This window comes from Vigna radiata, chromosome 7 (assembly GCF_000741045.1).
Source record: "Vigna radiata var. radiata cultivar VC1973A chromosome 7, Vradiata_ver6, whole genome shotgun sequence".
Lineage (NCBI taxonomy): Eukaryota > Viridiplantae > Streptophyta > Magnoliopsida > Fabales > Fabaceae > Vigna > Vigna radiata.
In genome coordinates this window covers 29,833,030-29,854,719 of record NC_028357.1, presented here as the reverse complement: position 1 = coordinate 29,854,719, position 21,690 = coordinate 29,833,030, and the positions used below count along the sequence as shown (strand labels likewise).

Here is a 21,690-nt window from a genome sequence, read left to right as displayed (position 1 = left end):
AAAGATGAAATTAACTCTTTTTTTATATAAATTTTGTTTTTTAAGTTTTCTCGTTCGGTTTTCTATAAATTAAGATAAACTAATTAATTTAATTCGGTAAGAAATTTTTAATTCATAATTTTTACTTTTCATCTTCTTTTTATTTGTATTTATTGAAAAATTTATATACGCATCTAAATTACAAGGAAGAAAGAAAGACATATTCAGAAATATTGTTTTCTTAATATATTTGATGAAAAAAATCTCAAAAAACATCTTTCCTATAACATTCCAAAATTTATAGTATTAAAACTGTAAAAAAAAATTATCACATAATTAATAAAGTAGATTAGTTAACAAATTAGGAGACAAAATTATTTTTACCGTCATCTAATTTAACCATAAAACCAACTCTATATATAAGTTACAAGTTTCAAAAACTATGTACATAAATCGATCCGATAAAACGGATTATCATGGTAAAATGCAATAAAATTTCACATATATCACATTTCACAAATAGTAAAACATCCATCTCAAATTATATCACAAACTCAGACTTGGTCAATCGAAACTATAGTATAAATGTCGAGTCGTGGAAGGTTTTGCACTTGTGTGCTGGAACAACTGATCCATTCAAAGCTACCATACAAGGTTAGTCCGTTAAAACGCCCTTTGTCAACTAGAGAAAGACCTTCAGACTAGAACCTCTTGCTATTCTCACGACATGACTCATTTCTTTCTAATTAAGCATGGATGATCATTAGAGTATCTGATGGTAAAATCATAGCCAAGGATCCAATCATAAGAAACATGACCAAACAAAAGAGTTAAAATTGTCCACAAAAGGAGGAACTAAACTCTTATTTACTTGGGTTATCATGAAGTATTTCTAGACCTTGTATTAAGGGTCAAGTAGTATAGGATATCTTTTTAGGATTTATATATTGGACCAAGTCTTGTATGGTTTGTAATATTAGCTTAAAAGAGTGTGTCCCACCATAGGACATGGCAAAACCTTAGTGAAGAGTTTTCTTAAGAAGGAAGTGGCCACATGTCATTTTCTAAATGGAGAAACTCTTGCTAAAGTGGATTGTCACATATCACTCTAAGAGTGGAGAAACTTTGCAAAAATAGATTGTCACATGACACTCTAAGAGTGGAAGAACTTTGCAAAAATGGATTGCCACATGGTACTTTAAGAGTAGAGAAAACTTTACAAAAGTGGATTGTCACATGACACTTTAAGAGTGGAGAAACTTTGTAAAAGTGGATTGTCACATTTCAATTTAAGAGTGGATAATTTTTAGGGTTTCTTGTGTACTTTGGAGACACTTTTCTTTATAAATAGAGGGGTCTCCCTCCTTATAAAATTACTTGACGAATTTGAATGTTATTATGTCAAAATGTGGGTAAACATATCTTGTCTCAAGTCAAGGCTAGAGCATCACATGAGGTCTCGTTAGTCACTCTTCTCTAGAGTTGGCCCAACCTCTCCGAAGATCCATCAAACACCTCTATCCTACAATAAATACTCACCAAAATCGTGATCCCGCCACTACACCCATAGCCTTCACACCAATTCCACCTATGTAGCTTCATCTTCATGCTTTGACCCAACCTAGTTCGAGGAAGACGCTATTAATGTCAGGATAACCCTCATATCAAGCTTCTTATATTTATAATTAATAACACTTAAACACCAATAGTATATTCCTCCTTGAAATTCCTTTCCACATTTTTCGTTCATATAAACATATACCTTCAAGTAACACATTAGAAACTCACACGAGACCAGTAGACATTCATCAAATTATACAAAACAGTGCATCAAAAATCACAAAACAACCTAGAAACTAGAAAACCAAAAACCTGAAAAGGGGCGCCCAGGCACCATAACCCATTGGAATAGGACGTCTAGGGGGCGCTCAGCACCAAACCTTGCACAAACAGGACGCTCAGGCCCAAAGCTTGCATAAAAGGAGGGCGTTTAGGGGCACTCAACATCACACCAAAATTTGACACACTTTTAATTTGACCTTTTCTACCTTTATACATGTTTAACTGGCTCCTAGGATATTCTAGGCATTGAGAAACATCTGAAAATACATCACTAATTCAAATTAGCTACCTCATATACCTAACTTAACTACTATAAACTTACCTAAATTCAATTCTAATACTTCTAAGACCAATTTCAGCAGACTAAAATTTTAAACAAGTCATAAATGACTCACTCACAAACCTCAAACTCCCAATTCATTCCCTACCCCTTACTTTCAAAATTTCGCTACTCAAACCCCTAATTTGCACTTAAAACCCTCCAAAATACCATCAATGGACTACTCCTTAGTTCTAGATCAATTTTCAACTAATTCACACTTCTAACAAGTCTCAACTGACACCACAACAGACCTGAATAACAGATTCCTCACAGCAACCTTTATTCCATAAACTTGCCTATTAAGGCCTTCCTTTTTAACTACCAAACCCGTATCTTTGATACCTTCTCACTCCATAAACATTGGATCCAATTTCAAACATCAATACAACTTCATAACATACAATTCATGATAGTATTAACATCTAAATTTCGTCACATCAGGTATAGACCATCAAATACCAAAACATACTCATTTAAATAAACTTAACATAGCATAAATGTTGAAATTTTAACTCAATCAATTTAACAAACATACAAACATAAATTAAAATTAAACATATAGCTTCTCTTACCTTAAGAGAAAGCTACCACAACTTTAAGAATGTCTCACAGATTGTTTGAAGCACAAGGAACTCTAAAATCACCTATGAAACACCGAATTGGAAACGGAATGAGTCCTTAGGACCTCAAATTACCAAAGAACTATAGGAGAAGAAGTCACAAAACACATGGCACTAAGAATCACATTACATGATCTCAAACTAAGAACAAACAAGAAAATGAGTCAAAACTATTAGTTGCTCTATACCAGAAATTGATCGGGTAAAAATGGAGATTATTCAACCATGATCTCCTAGGAATTTCCAGATCGTCAAACAGATGATCGAGAAATTATAAATTTTAGAAAGAAGTGAGAGGAGACTAGGAGAAAAAGTTTTAAAAAAATGGTTTGTGTTTTAAGTAATGAGACCGGTTTAAAGATTTTTCTTTATTTTATTAAATTATTTAAACTTTAAAACATTGATCTCGTTATTTTAAAACACTTATAAATTCTAATAATATATTTTATAAGTTCTTACATTCCCAAAAACACAATTATTATTTTTCTCCAAACAACCGAATTTAAGTAATGTTGCTTTCCTTTTTACATACCACATGTATGATAAACATAGCGAAAAATCCAAATGAAACTCCATATTTGTAAGAAACGAGGGTTAAGTTAGATTATTAATTTATAAAAGTTCCCTGGAAATATTTATTTAATGAATAATAAATATAAAATTATTGTAATTTTACATTGCAAAAAATTGTTGAATTATGAACGAAATTTTACTAACAAAAACAAATTCTCGGTATGAATTTATCATCAAATTTTAGAAATTTAATTATCGATGAAAATTTTAGTTAGTAATAAATTTATTGATAATATCTATTGGTAAATTAGAATATTTATTATTGATAGAAATATTGGAGAGTAACCTCTCTTGATAAAATTTATCAACATATATTTCTACCAATAAATGGGTATTAAAGTTTCTATTTTAGACTTTAACCATATCACGGTAAAATTAATTATTAAATTTATTGGTAATTTAATTTTTTTATAATGCATCAATAATTATATATTTTTAAAATTTATAGATAAATTTGTTGATAAAATAGATGTCTATTTTCTCGTATTAATTAAAAAATAAAATAAAATAAAATCATTCCCCAGCCTGGACTAGGAAAATTCAAACACAAATTTATTTTGTTTTTCCAGACAATTAATATTCCTGAATAGAGTGTTAGAACTAAAGCAAAATCAACATTGACCATACGTACTGTTCATATATAATGTATAGTACTGAAGATGACGACTATACAAAACTTTATTTGATAAAACTCCATGCATAAAGATACTTTGGATAAATGTTTAGAAAAATTATTATTTAACACACTTAAACTTTTTATCCTTACCTATTTTTTATTTTCTTTTTTCTTGAAAAAATAGAAAACATTATACTTTTAGAACAATTAATTTTATTCTTATATTCTGTATCTCAACTTTATTTGTGCTGTTCTATTGTGAAATTTGTTCTTCTAGCTTTGAAAGGCCAAGGCCACCATCATCAATTTTATCTGGCTTGGCCTTTTGGTCATCGAGATAATGTTGGTATATATAGGACAAAAAGCCCCATACAGCTAACAAGAAGGCTATAATCTTCACACCATAAATCTTGTCATGAAACACAAACACAGCAAGTATAGGAGTTACGGTGAGTTCCAGGTTACCTATTACAACAGAGAACAATGAAGATACCTCGAAAATCAACCCTAACATACCAAGGCATGCTATTTGCCATGTCACACCAATCCAAACCAGAGTCATTACGTAAGACGCTCCACCGTATTTAAACTCCTTCATCTCTCTTCCCATACTTCTCCAATCTCCGCTTCCAAACAATCCCACAAGGCCAGCGACTGAAGCAATGAGCATGGGGTAAAAATTCATCTTCAACAGAGAAGGATAGGTTTGTTCTGTCTTTGCAATCTTCACAAAATAGAGCTGCAAGAGAGAGTGTTGTAAAGAAAACATGGCAGATGCAGCAAGGACACAGAAGATCCCGATTAGTAGCTTCCCTTTCGGAAGGTCTGTGTCCTCCGATTCAGTGTTGAGTGCGATTAGGATAACTGACATAGTAAGAACAACGACAGAGTTCAATATCAATGCAGTGAACTTTTGGGAATTGATTAAGTAAGTAGCTACAGCATTGAAGGCTAGTTGGGTGGCACAGACTAGGGCAAAAGTGGAAAGAGGAAGACATGAAAGTCCATAGCAATACAAGAGGTCCATTACTGCCGACATTAGACCAAAACCTAGGTACAAGGGAATCATAACTGAGCTTCTTGGTTCGGTTTTGGTCTTGGAGGAATCATGGTTGGTTGATTTGGCAGAGTAAAATAGGAGTGGAATTAGTATAGGGAACCCAGCAGATTGAGCAAATGTTGCAATCCATTTGCTTTTACCACCTTTGTCAAAGTAGAACCTTCCCAAAAGTGTGGCTGTGCATTGGCCTACCAGAAGTAAGATTGTATAAAGGGACAAACGCAACCAACGTTTGTATTTTCCGAATGCTGAATGTTGAGGTTGATGAGTAACAGCTGCGGACATTGTGTTCAAGTTGTTGCACACGCAGTAATCTAGCAGAATACAAAGTGTAAGAAATTGAGATAAGTTCTTTTACTTTCTCTCTTAAAGAGAATTGGTTCACAATTGAGATAAGAGAAGGATGCAGGAGCAATTTCTTATGATTTTCACCAAATCTTTGCCCTAACTAATAAAATTGGATTGAGTTGGACTATTGAAACATTGTTTGGGCTCAAATCATTTTATAATCTCTGGTTTAATCATATACTCTTTCTCACTGTTTTTTATATTGGTTTCCCGCATATAGTCATTAACTTTTTCTTCGTGATGATATTTCATCTATTTTTATTAAAGAAACATTTTTGGCCTTGGCCTTCATGAAAAGTTGAAATACCTGATTTAGAATTGTTTTTATTAAATATTCATATACGTATACTTTGTTTTTACCGTCCACTGTGTTAATCAAATAATTTTTTTTTCAAAATATGCATCTCCGTAATATTTTATTGATTCAAAATTTTTGAAATACTTATTTGATTTAAGCAATGGGCAGTATATGTATGCTGGAAACTAAATGCTGATTATAAAATTTAAAAGGCTTAACACCTTTTATGGTTCATATTTTCGTCAAGTGCGTTTGATTTGGTCTCAATATTTTTTCTATGCAATGTTGTCCTAAAGAATGTATTTTTTGTTTAATTTGGTCCTTTTTGCAAACGGCGTTTAAATCGTTAACGACAGACAATTCAGGTGTGTACAAGACTGTTGAGATGGCATTTAACTGTCCACGTGGATTTCCTTCAGGCACAATGAGGTGGATTTAATCATTTTAAAATTACAATTGCATATATTAGGGTTTTTGTTTTAAAAATTAAATTAAGGGTGTTGAGAATCAAAGTTCTTGCATGGTTTGGTAGCGAAATCAAGAAGATTGGGAAGAACATCAGTGACGTCCAGTTGAAATTGGAAGCATTGATCTTTGGCAGTCAGGTATGCTTCGTAATCTCGTAATCTAAGCTCTGTGTTGTGTCACTCCTATTTTATGCACACATCAAAATGTGAGTGTTAGATTTTTTCTAAAGTTAGATTCTGTTGAAAAATTGCGCGAACTATTTAGGGCATTGTTGTGTAACATATTATGGTTGTGTGTGGTTGATTGTTGATTATTGGTTTATTGTTTAAACTTTCCCATACGGTTTAGCAGTTATTTTAGCGTAAATAGCAGTTACTTTTAGCGTTTCCATAGTGGTCCCATGCCCATAAAGTTCATTTTGTAGGCTAGCGTTTGGAACGTCTGAGGAGAGATTTAATGTTGTGGTCCACCATGGTGGGATCCTGATAAAGGATATACCTTTTGAATATGTTGGTGGCAAAGTCACTTATTGGAGTGTGGACCTTGACAAATGGAGTTATTTTGAAGTGGTAGATTCCATTAAGGAGTTGGGGTATATTAAAGTGTTTGAGTTATTTTATTGCATTCAAAATATTCTGCATAAGTTGTATGATGATAGAGATGCAATGAACATGGTAAACGTTGCCAAGTATTTTGGGGAAGTTCACTTGTTTGTGGTCCACGATGTGGATGACGAGCCAGAGATTATTGTTCAAAGTGAATTAAATGAAGAACTTTGTTTGCTCTGTCTTCAAGTATAGAGAGTGAAGGTAGACATGTAGGTGGGAATAAGGATGATCAAGTGGAGGTGCAGGGGGAGGATGATGAAGTGGTTGTGCAGGTGGAGGATGATGAAGTGGTTGTACAGGGGGTGGATGATGAAGTGGCTATGCAGGGGATGGATGATGAAGTGAACATGCAAGGGGAGGATGAAGTGAACGTACAGGGGTGGATATGGTTGAACAAAACGTTGGGGTGTAAGAGGAGGAAGTTGTTATTGAACAAGGGGGAGGAAGAAGTAGTCATTGAAGAATTTAGTTCAAGTCAGGATGATGATGCAGGGGTGATGCATAGTGAATGTTGAGATTGTTGATAAGGGAAGCACTTAGTTTAGCTAAACCTTAATCTCGCAGTGTTCTGGTTTTTTATGATGACAAAACATTATTAATAACACGTGTATTGTTGTTATGTGTTATATTTCAATTCTTTATTATGAATGATATCTTAAAGAACATGTTTGTGTTGACCCTCATATATGTATGCATATTCACTGATTTTATACTTGATACATCACTTGTGATTGCATTACATATGTTTATGAAAAGAAAACCACATGCACTTTGTTGAACTTATATTGTGTGGCAAAACTGCAAGTTTTAAGTCCACTTCATTGTGAAGTAAGTCGATTAAAACTCGTGACTTTGCACAGATTTTAAAAGCAGTATTGTGAGTAATTTTACATTGAAAAAATTTTCAAAACTGATTTGAAGTGTCTAAGTCGACTGCACGCGCAGTGAATTCGACTTAGTTATTTGTTTTGAAATTTTGTTAATGTTTTTGTGTTGTAATGACTTTATTTCTATTTTATGCTAAAGCATTAAATGCAAGTCAACTGAATTAAATGCGAAATCAATTTGGTTGGTATGACTGCAAGTAATTTGTTTTAACTGTTATAACTGTTTGATGATAGTCGACTACATTAGTAGCAAAGTCGACTACAAGAGCGTCTGATTTATAGAAAACTATAAATAGATGTGATTCTATTGATCACAATGACTCTGGTTGATCTAACAATTTTCATTTACTGTTTCAGATTGTGATCTTGAGAAAATGCTCCAAGAACTCATCAAGAAGACGGAGGAGATCTTTCTTTGAAGAGTTTATTAAGGAGGAAGTATTTTGCGCTTATTGTTTGATCAAATTCTACACTGCTGATGTTCATCATATTGATCAAGAATTCTATCAATCTTTGGAAGATTGTTGTTGTCCTGTTGGGATTACAGGAGGTGAACTCGTGGAGTTCTGTACACTTTGAGGATTGTTCAAAGTGGGTTGAAGATTGCAGAAGAGGGGATATCTTGTTGCAGATCTTTATTGTTGCTGCCTATACTTTTCGTTAGAGAGTTAGAGAGATTGTCTATATTTTAATGTGGAGGTCTTTATAGAAATCTTGTGTAAAAACCTTGACTAATATAGTGCATTGGCTTCCTGGTTGTGGAAGGACACTAGATGTAGGCATTGAGGTCGAACCGGTATAAACACTATGTGTTTGCTTTCTCTTTCCCTACACTTTTACTTTAAGTCAACTTTACAATTTACGCAGTCAACTTTATATCTTCGCTGCACTTAAACTTCTTATTCCTTGCGATTCAAGAAACTTTGTAAAGTTTTATACTTGGCGAAAAAGATTTTTAAAAGACTCTGATTTTTGAACCTCACCAATTCACCCCCCCCCCCCTCTTGGTGTTGAAACCGAGTCATCCTGTTTCCAACAGTGAAGTTCCTCATGGAGTAGTTGATGAAGAAGAAGTGGATGAAGGACTAGTTGATGTTGATGTAAATATTGATGAAGGACTAGTAGATAACAACATAGAAGGGTCTGTGTCATTAAAAGTTAGTGAAAATGAAATCAATTGTGATTTAGACACACATGACAGTGCACATAGGCGGAGAAACCCAAATGACAGGGGGTTGTCTGATGATGAGTTGGACTCAAAATTTTTGGACAGTTTAGAAGAAAGTGGAAGTGAGGACTGAGGTGATGAAAGGCAAAGTTGTGGTCCATTTGGGGCATATGTTAAGCAAAAAAATATGTGAGAATACAAGTGGGAAGTGGGAACAAAGTTTAGTGATAAAAATGAGTTTACGGAGGTTGTTAGAAGTTATGTCGTCCATGGGGAGAGGAATTTGAAGTTTGTTAAGAATGACAACAAAAGGGTGCAAGTGAGATGCTTGGGTGCCCAAAAAAAATGTCCATGGATGGCTTATTGTGGATATTTAGAAGGATGTAGAACATGGCAATTAAGAAAAGTATTGGATACTCATACTTGCAGTAGGCAATTCAATATCAAAATGATGAATGCTAAGTGGTTGAGTGAGACATTAGATACCACACTACTTGAAAATCCGAATTTGAAGATAAATGAAATATGATCAAAAGTTTTGAGGAAATGGAATACAAATGTCACAATATCTAAAGCTCGTAGGGCAAAATTAATAGCATCACGCAAAGTTGAAGGTTCATTCAAAAATCAATTCACAAGAATATATGACTATGCACATGAATTATTGAGATGTAACCTGGATCAACGGTCAAAGTTAAAGTGGATAGTGAAAATGGTTAGACCATATTTCAGAGGTTCTATGTTTGTTTGAAAGCTTGCAAGAATAGCTTCATCTCTAGTAGGCCCTTTCTTTGTTTGGATGGATGTTTTCTGAAAGGAAAGTACAAGGGGAGTTATTAACAACTGTTGGAAGAGATCCTAATGAGCAGATGTTATCTTTGGCATATGCAATTGTGGAAGTAGAGAACAAAGAAACTTGGACTTGGTTTTTGGATTTGTTGATAGAAGACCTTGGGGGCACTAAAGTATGTTATGCATGCACTTTTATGTCTGACCAACAAAAGGTATTTCTATTTCTTATATCTTACTGAATTGGTTTCTAATATTACTTATGTAATTTTTGGTCCCCATTTTTGTTAAAAATGTTCAGTTTGGTCCCTTTACACAGGGTTTGCTACCAGCTATGTCTGAACTTTTACCTGGGGCAAAGAACAAATTTTGCATGCGACACTTATATGTTAATTTCAGAAAAGAAGTTCAGAGGCTACATCTTGAAGACTCTGATGTGGAAGGGTACTACTAGTACCTACCCCCAAGCTTGGGAAAGAAAAATGTTGAATATAAAAGATGTCAATGTAGAGACTTACAAATACCTAATTGTTATTCCCCCAAGGTATTCCTTCTTCCTTAGTGCAACCTCTTATATACTTTTAGCTTATTAACAATTTTTTATTCTTTGTAAAAGGTATTGGTCTAGATCTAGATTTACGTCAAACAGTATGTGATACACTAGTAAACAACATGAGTGGAGCTTTTAATAGTGTTATTATTGATGCTAGAGGAAAGCCCAATATAACATAAATTGTTCCATAATTTTGATTATACAATATAATTATATTCTTTCTATCATGAGTAATATGCAGCATACTTAAAAGTAAGAATGTGCAGAGAGAGAGAAAATTCCAATGAAGTTCTTAGTGCAATTTGATCTAAGAACTCTAACTTGTTTAATGAAGCTCAAAAAGTATTTAAGGAAAAATATCTTGAATAACTCTTAAAGTTTGTTTTCTATAATGTCTAATATACTCTCTTCAATTTTAAGAAAGAATTTTAAATACAATATTCAAAAAAAATGTAATTGATTATTATTTAAAACAATTGGCTATAATATTTTTAATATGATAAGAAAATTCATAAAAAATAATTTAATGAAAAAATTATTTCAAAGTAATAATTGGTTACATGCTTAGTCAATATTTTGAAAGCTTCAAAATAATAAATTGTACCTTTAATATAATAAGTTATCATCAATTATCATTGCTAATGATGACTTATATTATTTAATTCAACGGTCATATTAAGTAGCACCACACTTGAATTCACAATCTTTTTCTCAATTTTGAATTTTTTACACATTACAAACTCTTCATTTATATTGAAAGTGTTATATGCAGGAATTTCTCTTATTTGTAAAACAGTTTTTAGAAACCATTGTTGAGTTTTTCTGATAAACATAGGAAGAGTTCAAATAAAAGAAATAAATGAAATATTGTGTCTATCTCACTGTGGATAACTATAGAAAATGTTTGAGAAGTATAGGATATCAAAATTTGCTTGAACACCTAGGACATCACTGTTAATGTAATATAAATTGTTTTAATAGAAACTTAATTACAAAAACTCACTGAGAGAGTTATAACACTTAACTATTTAATTTCTTTTTATATATTTTTCATATGTAAAGATATGTCAATAATGACAATGCAAAATAACAGGCATGTCAACTAAATTAATAACAAAATCAAATAACAATGACTCAATTTAACAATATACAATTTTTCTAACTACAGGATGGAAGTTTTTTAATAAAAAATTAATTAAACGTACTAAAATTTATAAAAACACTTAAAACTTAATTAACCTATTATTTTTAATAAGAGATAGATAAATAGTATTTCATCATAACAATTATAATATTACATAACGAGGATCTTTCTATTTAGTGTATATAATATTTTTTTAACATTAATATTCTTGAAATAAATTGAAATATACTTATGAATTAGCTATAATATTTAACAACAATTCAATTTTATTTTAATTTTAAAAAGTGTGAACAAATAGACGCAAAACCTATGTTTTGGCTAGTTTATTATAAAAATAATGAATGTTGGTATATTTTAAAAGTATAGAGATAATTATTTCTAGGTTGAATAATTTTTCTATTACTTATTTATTTTTTGAAAGCTTCATTTTGATCATGTCTAACTGTAAGGAAGGAAAACAAAAAGCAGGTTTGCCTTTTGATGGTGAGTACTTTAATTAACTGAGATGAGTGCTTCTCATGGTCCAATTAGCATTTCCATCACACTGAAGGGTTTGTTCTAAGTTTTTTCACGTATAAAACAGATATGCAATGCAGGATAAAAAAAAATAGGATAATGATATTTTCACAACATTTTTTTATAATTTTTTTTACAACGGGACACGTGTCATTATTTTATTGGTCTATTTGAATTTATGTTTAAAAAATATTTAAAACGGATCAATCACAAGCTGCCACGTATGCGTTGTCAAAAAATTGTTAAAAGAAGTTTTTTCTAAAAAAATATTATATAATCTAGGCATGTCAGAAATATATATGTATATAATAATCTCATAAATGTAATTATAATCAATATTAACTAATATTAATTTCTACAAAATATTTTATTTTCATTTTCTTGTAAAAGTACAAATCAAGCTGTGGCAGACACAATTCACAAAACCATGCAAGTGAGTATAATAATTTCATAAATTTTGGTCCATCCCATTCCACAATCAGCAAATTTCTACCTCAGCCAGTGAAACCCCAAGGCACTTTTATCTGTCTTGGCTTTTTTGTGATCTATATAATGTTGATACACATAAGATAGAAAGCCCCACACTGCTAACAACAAGGCTATAAACTTCACCCCATTCACCTTGTCATGGAAGAAGATCACTGCAAAGATGGGAACAATGGCATATGAGAAGGTACCTATCACATTTGAAAACAACGAAGATACCTCAAAAATCAACCCCAGTATACCAATAGATGATATTTGCCATGTCACAGCGGTCCAAAGTAGAGTCATTACATATGACACCATTCCCTTCTCATAGTTCTTACTTTCCTCATCCAAACTTTTCCACTCTCCACTTGCAAACAAGCCCACAACACAAGCACAGGTAGCAATGAAGGATGGGTAAATTTGCATGTCTAACACAACAGTAAAGGTTTCTCTCTTGATAACCTTCTCAAAAGAAAGCTGCACAAGAGAGAGATATAAAGAAAATGTAGCTGATGCACCAATAGTGCAGAAGAACCCAATTATATGTTTTTCTCTCGAAAGTCCCATTTGATCCTCAGAATCAGCATGGATTGCAAGCAGGGAAGCTGATATGGTAAGTAGGACTATAGAATTGAATATGAATGCTGTGAACTTCTGCGAATTGAGGAAGAAAGAGAAGATTGCATTGAAGCCTAATTGGGTTGCACACAGCAGAGAATAGGTGGAAAGAGGGAGATATCGAAGTCCATAGGAATACATCAAGTTTTCCCCTGTCAGGATTAAGCCAAAAGCTAGGTAGAGGAAAACAAGGATAGAAAGTTTTGGTTTTGTTTTATGGGAATCATTGTTGAGCTTGTTACTTAATTTGTGCTGCTTTCTTGTAGAGAAGTAAAAAAGGAGTGGAAAAAGTAGAGGGAATCCTGCTGATTGAACAAAAGTTGCCATCCATTTGCTGTTACCACCATTGTCATAGTATAACTTTCCCAGAAGATTAGCTGCAGATTGGCCTGCCAGAAGAAAGATTATGTAGAGGGACACACGCAACCACCATTTGCATTTTTCGAATCTTGGATGTTGAAGTTTCTGTGTGACATTTGTGTTTCTGTTAGAGTCGTACAATTTTCCATCATCTGAGGATATACACACGAGAAACTTAGATTAGTGCTATCATTTCTGACATAATCAGAAGTAGTTTAAACTAGTGAGACTCTAGAGACAAATTTCTTTGGCTTTTTGCGAAAGTAGTTCCTCTAATCCAAATACTAAATAGTATAGTTAAGTTTTGTATCTTTGTTTAGTTTATGCCATTAAATTATTGAGAAGAAAATGGACAAAAAACCAAAGACAGGTTTCCAACCAAACAATCTCTAACTTTTTTTCACGTTTCACCATTAGATATTGAAATGGGACATGGCAATGTTATTAGCCAATTACAAGAAACACCAAAAGGCTCGCCATCCACCTGTTTGTCATAATATCTAACTTAATATTAAATCCTATGAGAAGAAACAGTGATTCTTAAGTGATGATTAAAAAAACAGTGATTCTTACGCAATCAATAAAGGAAGAGGATGTTGGAAATCAGTGAGAATTATGTTCCTTTAGTGTCTGTTTTTGTTCCAGAATAACCAAGCAGGTTCCACTCATCCCTCCCTTAAAAAGATGCAAGAGTTTCTCTTTAACGAGCAGTGTTAAGAAACTAACCTGTATTTTGTAGCTGCTGGTCTTTAACCATCTCCATTGATTTTCACCAAATCTTTGCACTAACTAATAAAATTGGATTGAGTTGGACTATTGAAAGATTGTTTGGCCAATCAAATCATTTTGTAATCTCTGGTTTAATAATATACTCTTTCTCACTGTTTTTTATATTGGTTTCCCGCATATAGTCATTGACTTTTTTTCTTTGGTGATGATAGTTCATCTATTTTTATTGAAGAAACATTTTTGGCCTTGGCCTTCATGAAAAGTTGAAATACCTGGTTTAGAATTGTTTTTATTAAATATTCATATACGTATACTTTGTTTTTACCGTCCACTGTGTTAATCAAATAATTTTTTTTTCAAAATATGCATCTCCGTAATATTTTATTGATTCAAAATTTTTGAAATACTTATTTGATTTAAGCAATGGGCAATATATATATGCTGCAAAACTAAATGCTGATTATAAAATTTAAAACTAGATAAGGATATATGACCAAGCTCATTTAAATAAACTTCTTCTCAAATACTTGTAAAGAGAAGAAAATAAAATAAACTAATTAGAGGTAAAATAAATNNATAAAGATGAAATTAACTCTTTTTTTATATAAATTTTGTTTTTTAAGTTTTCTCGTTCGGTTTTCTATAAATTAAGATAAACTAATTAATTTAATTCTGTAAGAAATTTTTAATTCATAATTTTTACTTCTCATTTTCTTTTTATTTGCATTTATTGAAAAATTTATATTCACACCTAAATTACAAGGAAGAAAGAAGTATTCAGAAATATTGTTTTTTTTTTATATATTTGATGAAAAAAAATCTCAAAACACATCTTTCGTGTAACATTTCAAAATTTATAGTATTAAAACTTTAAAAGAAATTATCACATAATTAATAAAATAGATCAGTTAACAAATTATGAGAAAATTATTTTTACCGTCATCTAATTTAACCATAAAACCAACTCTATATATAAGGTACAAGTTTCAAAAACTATGTACATAAATGGTTTTTCTTAACAACCAAAGAAAAGGATAACTCCTATATATGAAACTACTAGATCCAATAAAACGGATTATCATGGTGGCAAAAAAAATTCATATATATCACACTTTACAAATAGTAAAACATTCATCTCAAATTATATCACAAATTTAGACTTGGTCAATCGGAACTATAGTATAAATGTCGAGTTGTGGAAGGTTTTGCACCTGTGTGCTAAAACAACTGACCCACTCAAAGCTACCACAAGGTTAGTCTGTTAAAACACCATTTGCCAACTAGAGAAAGACCTTCAGACTAGGACCTCATGTTATTCTCACGACATGTCTCAGAAGAAGAAATGTTTCATTGATTCAATCATGATAATTACAAGAAAGGCAAAGCCTCTATATGTAAGGATGAAGAAAATCATCCATGTGTAACAAACTAGACACGTGTCATAACCAATTGTGCAAAACTGTTTAGAGAGGAAAAAGTGTGCAAAACTGTTCAGGAAGGAAAAAGACAAAAAACATAACAAATTGTAAACATGATTAATTATTTTGTAATACCTTCCCTCAAGCGGGACTATGAACATCAAATAGTCCAAGCTTGGATATGCATCATGTGAAAACTTTGGGATGAAGAGCCTTAGAGAACATATCAGCCAATTGAGCAGAAGAAGAAATGAGTTGGATTGAATTTTCTCGCAGATGACATGACAGTCAATCTTTATATGCTTTGTCCGTTCATGAAAAGTTGGATTGTGAGCCAGGTATATAGCGGACTGATTATCACAAAAAACTAAAATAGGAGCAGTGGGAGGAACTTGCAAATCAGTGAGCAAGAAATGAAGCCATTGTAGTTCACAACTCAAGGCTGCAAGAGCCCTATATTCAGCTTCAGAGGAAGAACGAGATACAGTTGTTTGCTTCTTAGTTTTCCAACAAATTAAGGATGAGCCAAGAAAGACACAATACCCGGTAACAGATTTTTGGGTTTCAATACAACTACCCCAATCAGAATCAGCAAAACTAGAAGGCATTAAAGATGAGTTGGAAGGAAAGTGAAGACCTTTAGCAGGAGAACCTTTGATGTAGCAAAGAACACTCATGGCAGCACTATGATGAATATCCATTGGTTGAGAAACATGTTGACTAAGTTGTTGAGTAACAAAAGCTAAGTCTGGTCTGGTGGTTGTAAGGTACATCAACTAATCTGCGATAAGGTTATGGATCAGATAAAGGATTTCCTTAAGAGCTATTGAATTTGGTAGAAGACTCCATAGGAGTGGATATAGGTTTGGCAGCAAGCATACCATTCTCTTCCAGTAATTCAAGAGCATATTTTCTTTGATTAACCACAATCCCAGTAGAAGAGCGGGATATTTCAAGACCTAAAAAATAACGAAGTTTCCCAAGATTCTTAATGCTGAATTCTTGATCCAAGTGTGCCTTAATACATTCAATTTCATTAGAATCATTGCCTGCAAGAACTATGTCATCAACATAGATTAATAATGCAGTAAAAGATGCCATTGTTTTCTTTATGAAGAGAGAATGGTCAGCTGAAGATTGTGTAAATTTAATGGCTAATAAAGTTGTGGTGAGCTTGGCATATACCATTGTCAGCTAGCTTGTTTCAACCCATATAATGATTTTTTTTTTAATTTACAAACTTCATTGGGATGAGAAGCTGTCATACCAAGGGGTAAGTTCATGTAAACTTCTTCATGTAGATCACCATGTAAAAAAGCATTATTAACATCTAACTGTTTAAGGAACCAGTTTTTGGCAGCAGTTATGGCAAGAATGATCCTCACTGTTGTGAGTTTAGCAACAGGAGAAAAAGTATCAAAATAATCTACTCCTTCAAGTTGTGTGTATCCCTTAGCAACCAAGCGAGCTTTATACCTCTCTATAGTACCATCAGCATGGAATTTGATCTTATAAACCCATTTACAATCCATGGGCCTTTTATTGGGAGGAAGATCAACTACCTCCCAAATGTGGTTCTCTTCAAGAGCATTAATCTCAGCATTCATGGCTTACACCCAACAATCTATTTTAGAAGCTTGAGTGAATGTTTTTGGTTCAATCAAGAAAGATACATAGTAGCAAAAATTTTTGTAATTAGGGGAGCATTTATTATAAGAAAGAAAAGAAGATAAAGGATAAGGTACAGAGGAAGAATGGTTACCATATGACAAATTGGTATGGGAAGCAGCAAACAGATAGTAGTGATAATCTCTCAAGTAGTGTGGACGTTGTCTTTGTCTCATGGAGTGTCTAGAAGGTTGTGAAATTGTGGGATGCGGTGTTGCAGTAGTAACTGAATTAGAATTATCTACACTCTCTTGATTTGAAAAAATAGTGAGATCATCTATATCCAAGGGTGCAATATTATCACATATTGGTTTTGGCAGAGCTGGACTAGAGATTCATTCCCTAATTTAAAAGGAAAAGAATTTTCACAAAAGACCACATTACTTGAAACAAAAAATTGTCTAGATTGAATATCATACAACAAGTATCCTTTAGTTCCTTCTTTATACCCAATAAAAATAGCTTTCCTAGCCCTTGGAGATAATTTGGTTTGACCATGTTCTAAAGTAGTAAAGTACGCCAAACAACTAAAAACTCTTAAATGACTAAAGTCAGGTTGTTGTTTATGAAAAACAGTATAAGGAAACTGATTTTGTAACAAAGGTGTAGGTAATTGATTAATGAGATGAACCGAATGTATGATAGCATAAGACCAAAGAGATGTTGGTAAATTAGTTTGAAACATCAATGCCCAAACAACATTCATGATATGCTGATGTTTTCGCTCAGCTACACCATTTTGTTGAGGCGTTTTATCACATGTAGTTTGATGGGAAATTCCCTTTACAAGATAAAATTCTGTCATTAAAAATTTTGATCCATTATCACTCAAATTACCTTAAGTTTTGCATGAAATTGTGTCTCTATATAATTAACAAAATTCTTTAAGTGATCCCTAGTTTCACCTTTATATTTCATTAATTTGACCCATGTAAATCGAGAAAAATCACCAATGATGGTTAAAAAATATTTATATCCCGAAATGGAAGTTGTAGAACATGGTCCCCAAATATCAACATGTAAAAGATCAAAAGTTTGTATTGATTTAGTAGTACTAGAAACAAAAGGAAGCTCCTTTTGTCTAGCAAATTGGCATACATCACAAGGGTAGGTATGTTGAAAGGTTACCAAAGGAAATTGTGTAGATAATAATTTTAATTTTGAATCTGACACATGACCAAGTCGCAGGTGCCAAAGTCTAGGGGTAGAAACAACATTACAGGAACAAATAGAATGAGTGGATTTAATGGTTGATGAAGTCACTACTTGAGACATTAACACATACAATCCTTGTAGCTGCTTAGCTATACCAATCGTCTTCCGGTTGAGAGTCTGTTTAATATAGCAAAAACCAGAGTTAAAAATGAGGTAACAATTGGATTCAGTAATAAGTTTTGCAGCAAATATTAAATTGACCTTGAAGTTAGGTATGTATAAGACATTTCTCAAGGTTAAAAGAGGAGAAAGTTGCACAGTACCAGAAATTTTTTCATGAATTTTGGATCCATCAGGTAAAATAATAAGAATAGGTGAAACTTTAGAAAAAGTGAGAAAGTTTGCAAGATTAAAAGTCGTGTGATTATAAGCCCCTGTATCAATGAGCCATTGATCACAGGGTATACCTGTTGAAGGAGAGGAATGAGTATGCAAAGTTGTGTTATGGGCCAAGTTGGAAACATGGGAAGAGTTTGAGCTACCTAAATTGGATTGTTGAGGCAAATTAAGAAGACCTTGATATCGCTCTTGAGTAAAACCAGCACCTGGGATAGTATTTCCCAACTTGGTTGAGGGGCCTTTTTCCATGGCACAATCCTCATTTGAGTTGGCCATATTAGTATTGCTTTGTCTAGACTTGTAGCTAGGAGGAAAACCATGCTTAAAATAACAAGTTTCCACTATGTGATTAGTTTTTCCACAGTAAATGCAGAGTTTGTTGAAAGAATTTTGGCCTCTTCCAATTGGGGTACGACCTCTACCTCTATTTCCACGACCTCTACCATATCCAAAATATTGGTTTGGATTAACAGCAAGACCTCTTCCAAGACCAATATATTGATCAGTGTTGATAGTAAAAGTTTTCGCATCAGATGATAACTCAGTCATTTTTGTAGTAGACATTTGCCTCTCTTGTTGGACAATCAAAGAGAAAACCTTATTTATTGGAGGAAGGGGATCTAGAAGCATAATTTGGGATCTGACATGTGAAAATTGCTCGTTTAACCCTTTGAGGAAACAAATAACATAGTCTTGATCTCTGTATTTTTTATAAGCTTGGATGGTTTCGCATGTGCAGGGTATCGAACACTTGCAATGGAGAACCGGTCTGTAATTTTCAAATTCATCCCATAGACCTTTTAATTGAGTGAAATATTGACTAACAATGAGAGTGCCTTGTTGGAGGCGAAAAATCTCTTCTTGGAGATCTTGCCAAGCCTCTGATGCTTGATCAATCCAAAGAATGGATTGTAGAATAGAATCATCAATGGAACTATGAATCCAAGCAAGAACCATCACTCCCACGCTCCATAGTACGAATTTGTTGGTGACGGAGAAGGAATATTGTCATCTACAAGCTTAAGGTTGTTTTTAGAAAGAAAAGTGAGCTTCATAGCTCTTGCCCATGAATGATAATTTCGTCCATTTAAGGATTGTGAAACTAATGCTTGTGATGGTGATTCGTTGGCATGAAGAAATAGAGAATTTGAAGGATTGGTGAGATAATCACCGTATGTGGGATTCTGATTAGCCATGGAGAAAGGAAGAAACAGAGATATAAAGAAGAAAGGAACAAAAATATATGATAGGGTTTTGGCTACTAGAACTCTCGAAAGAGCTCTGATACCATCTCAGAAGAAGAAATGTTTCATTGATTCAATCATGATAATTACATGAAAGGAAAAGCCTCTATATGTAAGGATGAAGAAAATCATTCATGTGTAACAAACTAGACACGTGTCATAACCAATTGTGCAAAACTGTTCAGGGAGGAAAAAGACAAAAAACATAACAAATTGTAAACATGATTAATTATTTGGTAATAACATGACTCATCTCTCTTTAATTAAGCATGGATGATCATTAGAGTATCTGATGGCAAAATCCTAGTTAAGGGTTCAATCATAAGAAGCATGACCAAACAAATTCAAGAAGAGTTAAAATCGTCCACAAAAGGAGGAACTAAACTCTTATTTACTTGGGTTATCATGAAGTATTTCTAGACCTTGTATTAAGGTTCAAGTAGTATAGGATATCCTTTTAGGCTTTGTATATTGGACCACAAAAACTTGTTAACTCATTGGCAAGTGTACCAAATCGTTCAAGTAATAAAACTAGTAAGACCAGGTATCGTTTTCCCAAGAGACTTGTGCAACACATGACAATTATTCTTTTTATAACTCAATTAGACATCAAAGTGCACAAAAACAACACAAGAAATCTTTTTGGTATTTTATCAAACAGTTGGTGTGCAAGGAATTTAACATAGTGTATTTACAATTTGTCAAGACTAGAATTCATCCATTTCGTTCTCATGCATTCACAAACATCTCAATTTCATCCAATAAGTATTCAATTTCAATTCTAGGTTCAATCATATTTCTCAATACTTCAAGAACCACAATTCATGCCATGGGTGATCAAGCCACAACAAGCATTAAGCATAGAAATCAAATACTAACATGAATTAGAAAAGTTAATATCATTAACATCACAAAATACATAAGAATTCCATGTTTTACAATTAATCTCAACAAATAGGAAAAGCCCTCCATGGAGGAGAACTTAGGGTTCTACAAATTGAAGAGATAAGGAAGAAATTGGAACCAAAGAGAAGATGCAAAGCCTTTCCCAAGGTTCTTGGCAGCTGCTCCATGCTCCATTTGCGCCTCCCCTTCGCATCTCCATCTCCAATTTGTGACCCATCTTCTTCCTCAACCCAAAAGGGGCAAAAACACCATTGAAGAAGCTTGAAGACCCAAGGAGGAGTGGGAGAGCTTCCCAACACCCCAAATAGCCTCTAAGGGCCTCTCCCAATCTCTCTAGGTGAAGAATGAAGTGTAGGAGGAGAAGAATGCCCAAAAATCGCGAGACCCATGTTTAAATAACCCAATTTTGACACATCAGCGGAAAATCGCGCCCAGCGCTCCCTTCTGGGGCGCCTGGGCGCCATAAAAACACAAAACAGCGAGTCAAAGGGCGCTCAGGCGCCAAATCTGCAGAAAAACAGCAGCCAAGGGTGCCCAGGCGCCATTTCTGCAGACAGGGGCACCCCAGCCCCCCTCTGGGGGCGCCCAGGCGCCATTTCTGCAGACAGGGGCACCCCAGCCCGAACAGCTTTGACAGCATTCAAAAATTCAGGCTCTTGCGCGATTCTGAAGGCGTCCGACATGGGTATTTGCTTCAAATTGATCAATTATGGTCCCAAAACATGTTCTCTTGAGTTCTTGCTTGTTTTCCTCCACTAGAATTGCTTCCTAATCCTTTATTTCACACACTCNAACATAGAGATTAGAGGTAAAAACAAGCATATACTAAATAAACACAAGAAAACTAGAAAACACACTAAACGTGAGGATAAAACAAGGTTATAAGCTAGAAAGGAGTTGATTTTGCTACTAAAATGATGCTTAGATAATG

The 21,690-nt window shown here is 33.4% G+C and overlaps 2 protein-coding genes across 3 annotated transcripts in view; both read right to left on the bottom strand.

Annotated features, from left to right (window-relative positions):
* Positions 1-4,205: 4,205 nt before the first annotated feature.
* Positions 4,206-5,297, bottom strand: LOC106766284 (probable purine permease 10). Its single transcript, XM_014651023.1, has one exon. The coding sequence runs from the start codon at positions 5,295-5,297 to the stop codon at positions 4,206-4,208; it is 1,092 nt and encodes a 363-aa protein (XP_014506509.1).
* A 6,944-nt stretch (positions 5,298-12,241) lies between these two features.
* The window catches only part of LOC106766283 (probable purine permease 11), a 15,135-nt gene continuing 5,686 nt past the window's right edge, over positions 12,242-21,690 (bottom strand). Inside the window, exons 1-2 of one of the 2 annotated variants that reach the window (XM_014651022.2) lie at positions 13,967-14,081; positions 12,242-13,392 (exon numbers count right to left, since the gene is read on the bottom strand). In XM_014651022.2, the coding sequence (XP_014506508.1) occupies positions 12,281-13,392; positions 13,967-14,003 (1,149 nt within the window). In that variant the 5' untranslated portion in view covers positions 14,004-14,081 and the 3' untranslated portion in view covers positions 12,242-12,280. Of the gene's footprint in view, positions 13,393-13,966; positions 14,082-21,690 lie in introns of those variants that run through there. The other variant, XM_022782645.1, reaches the window with a different exon arrangement.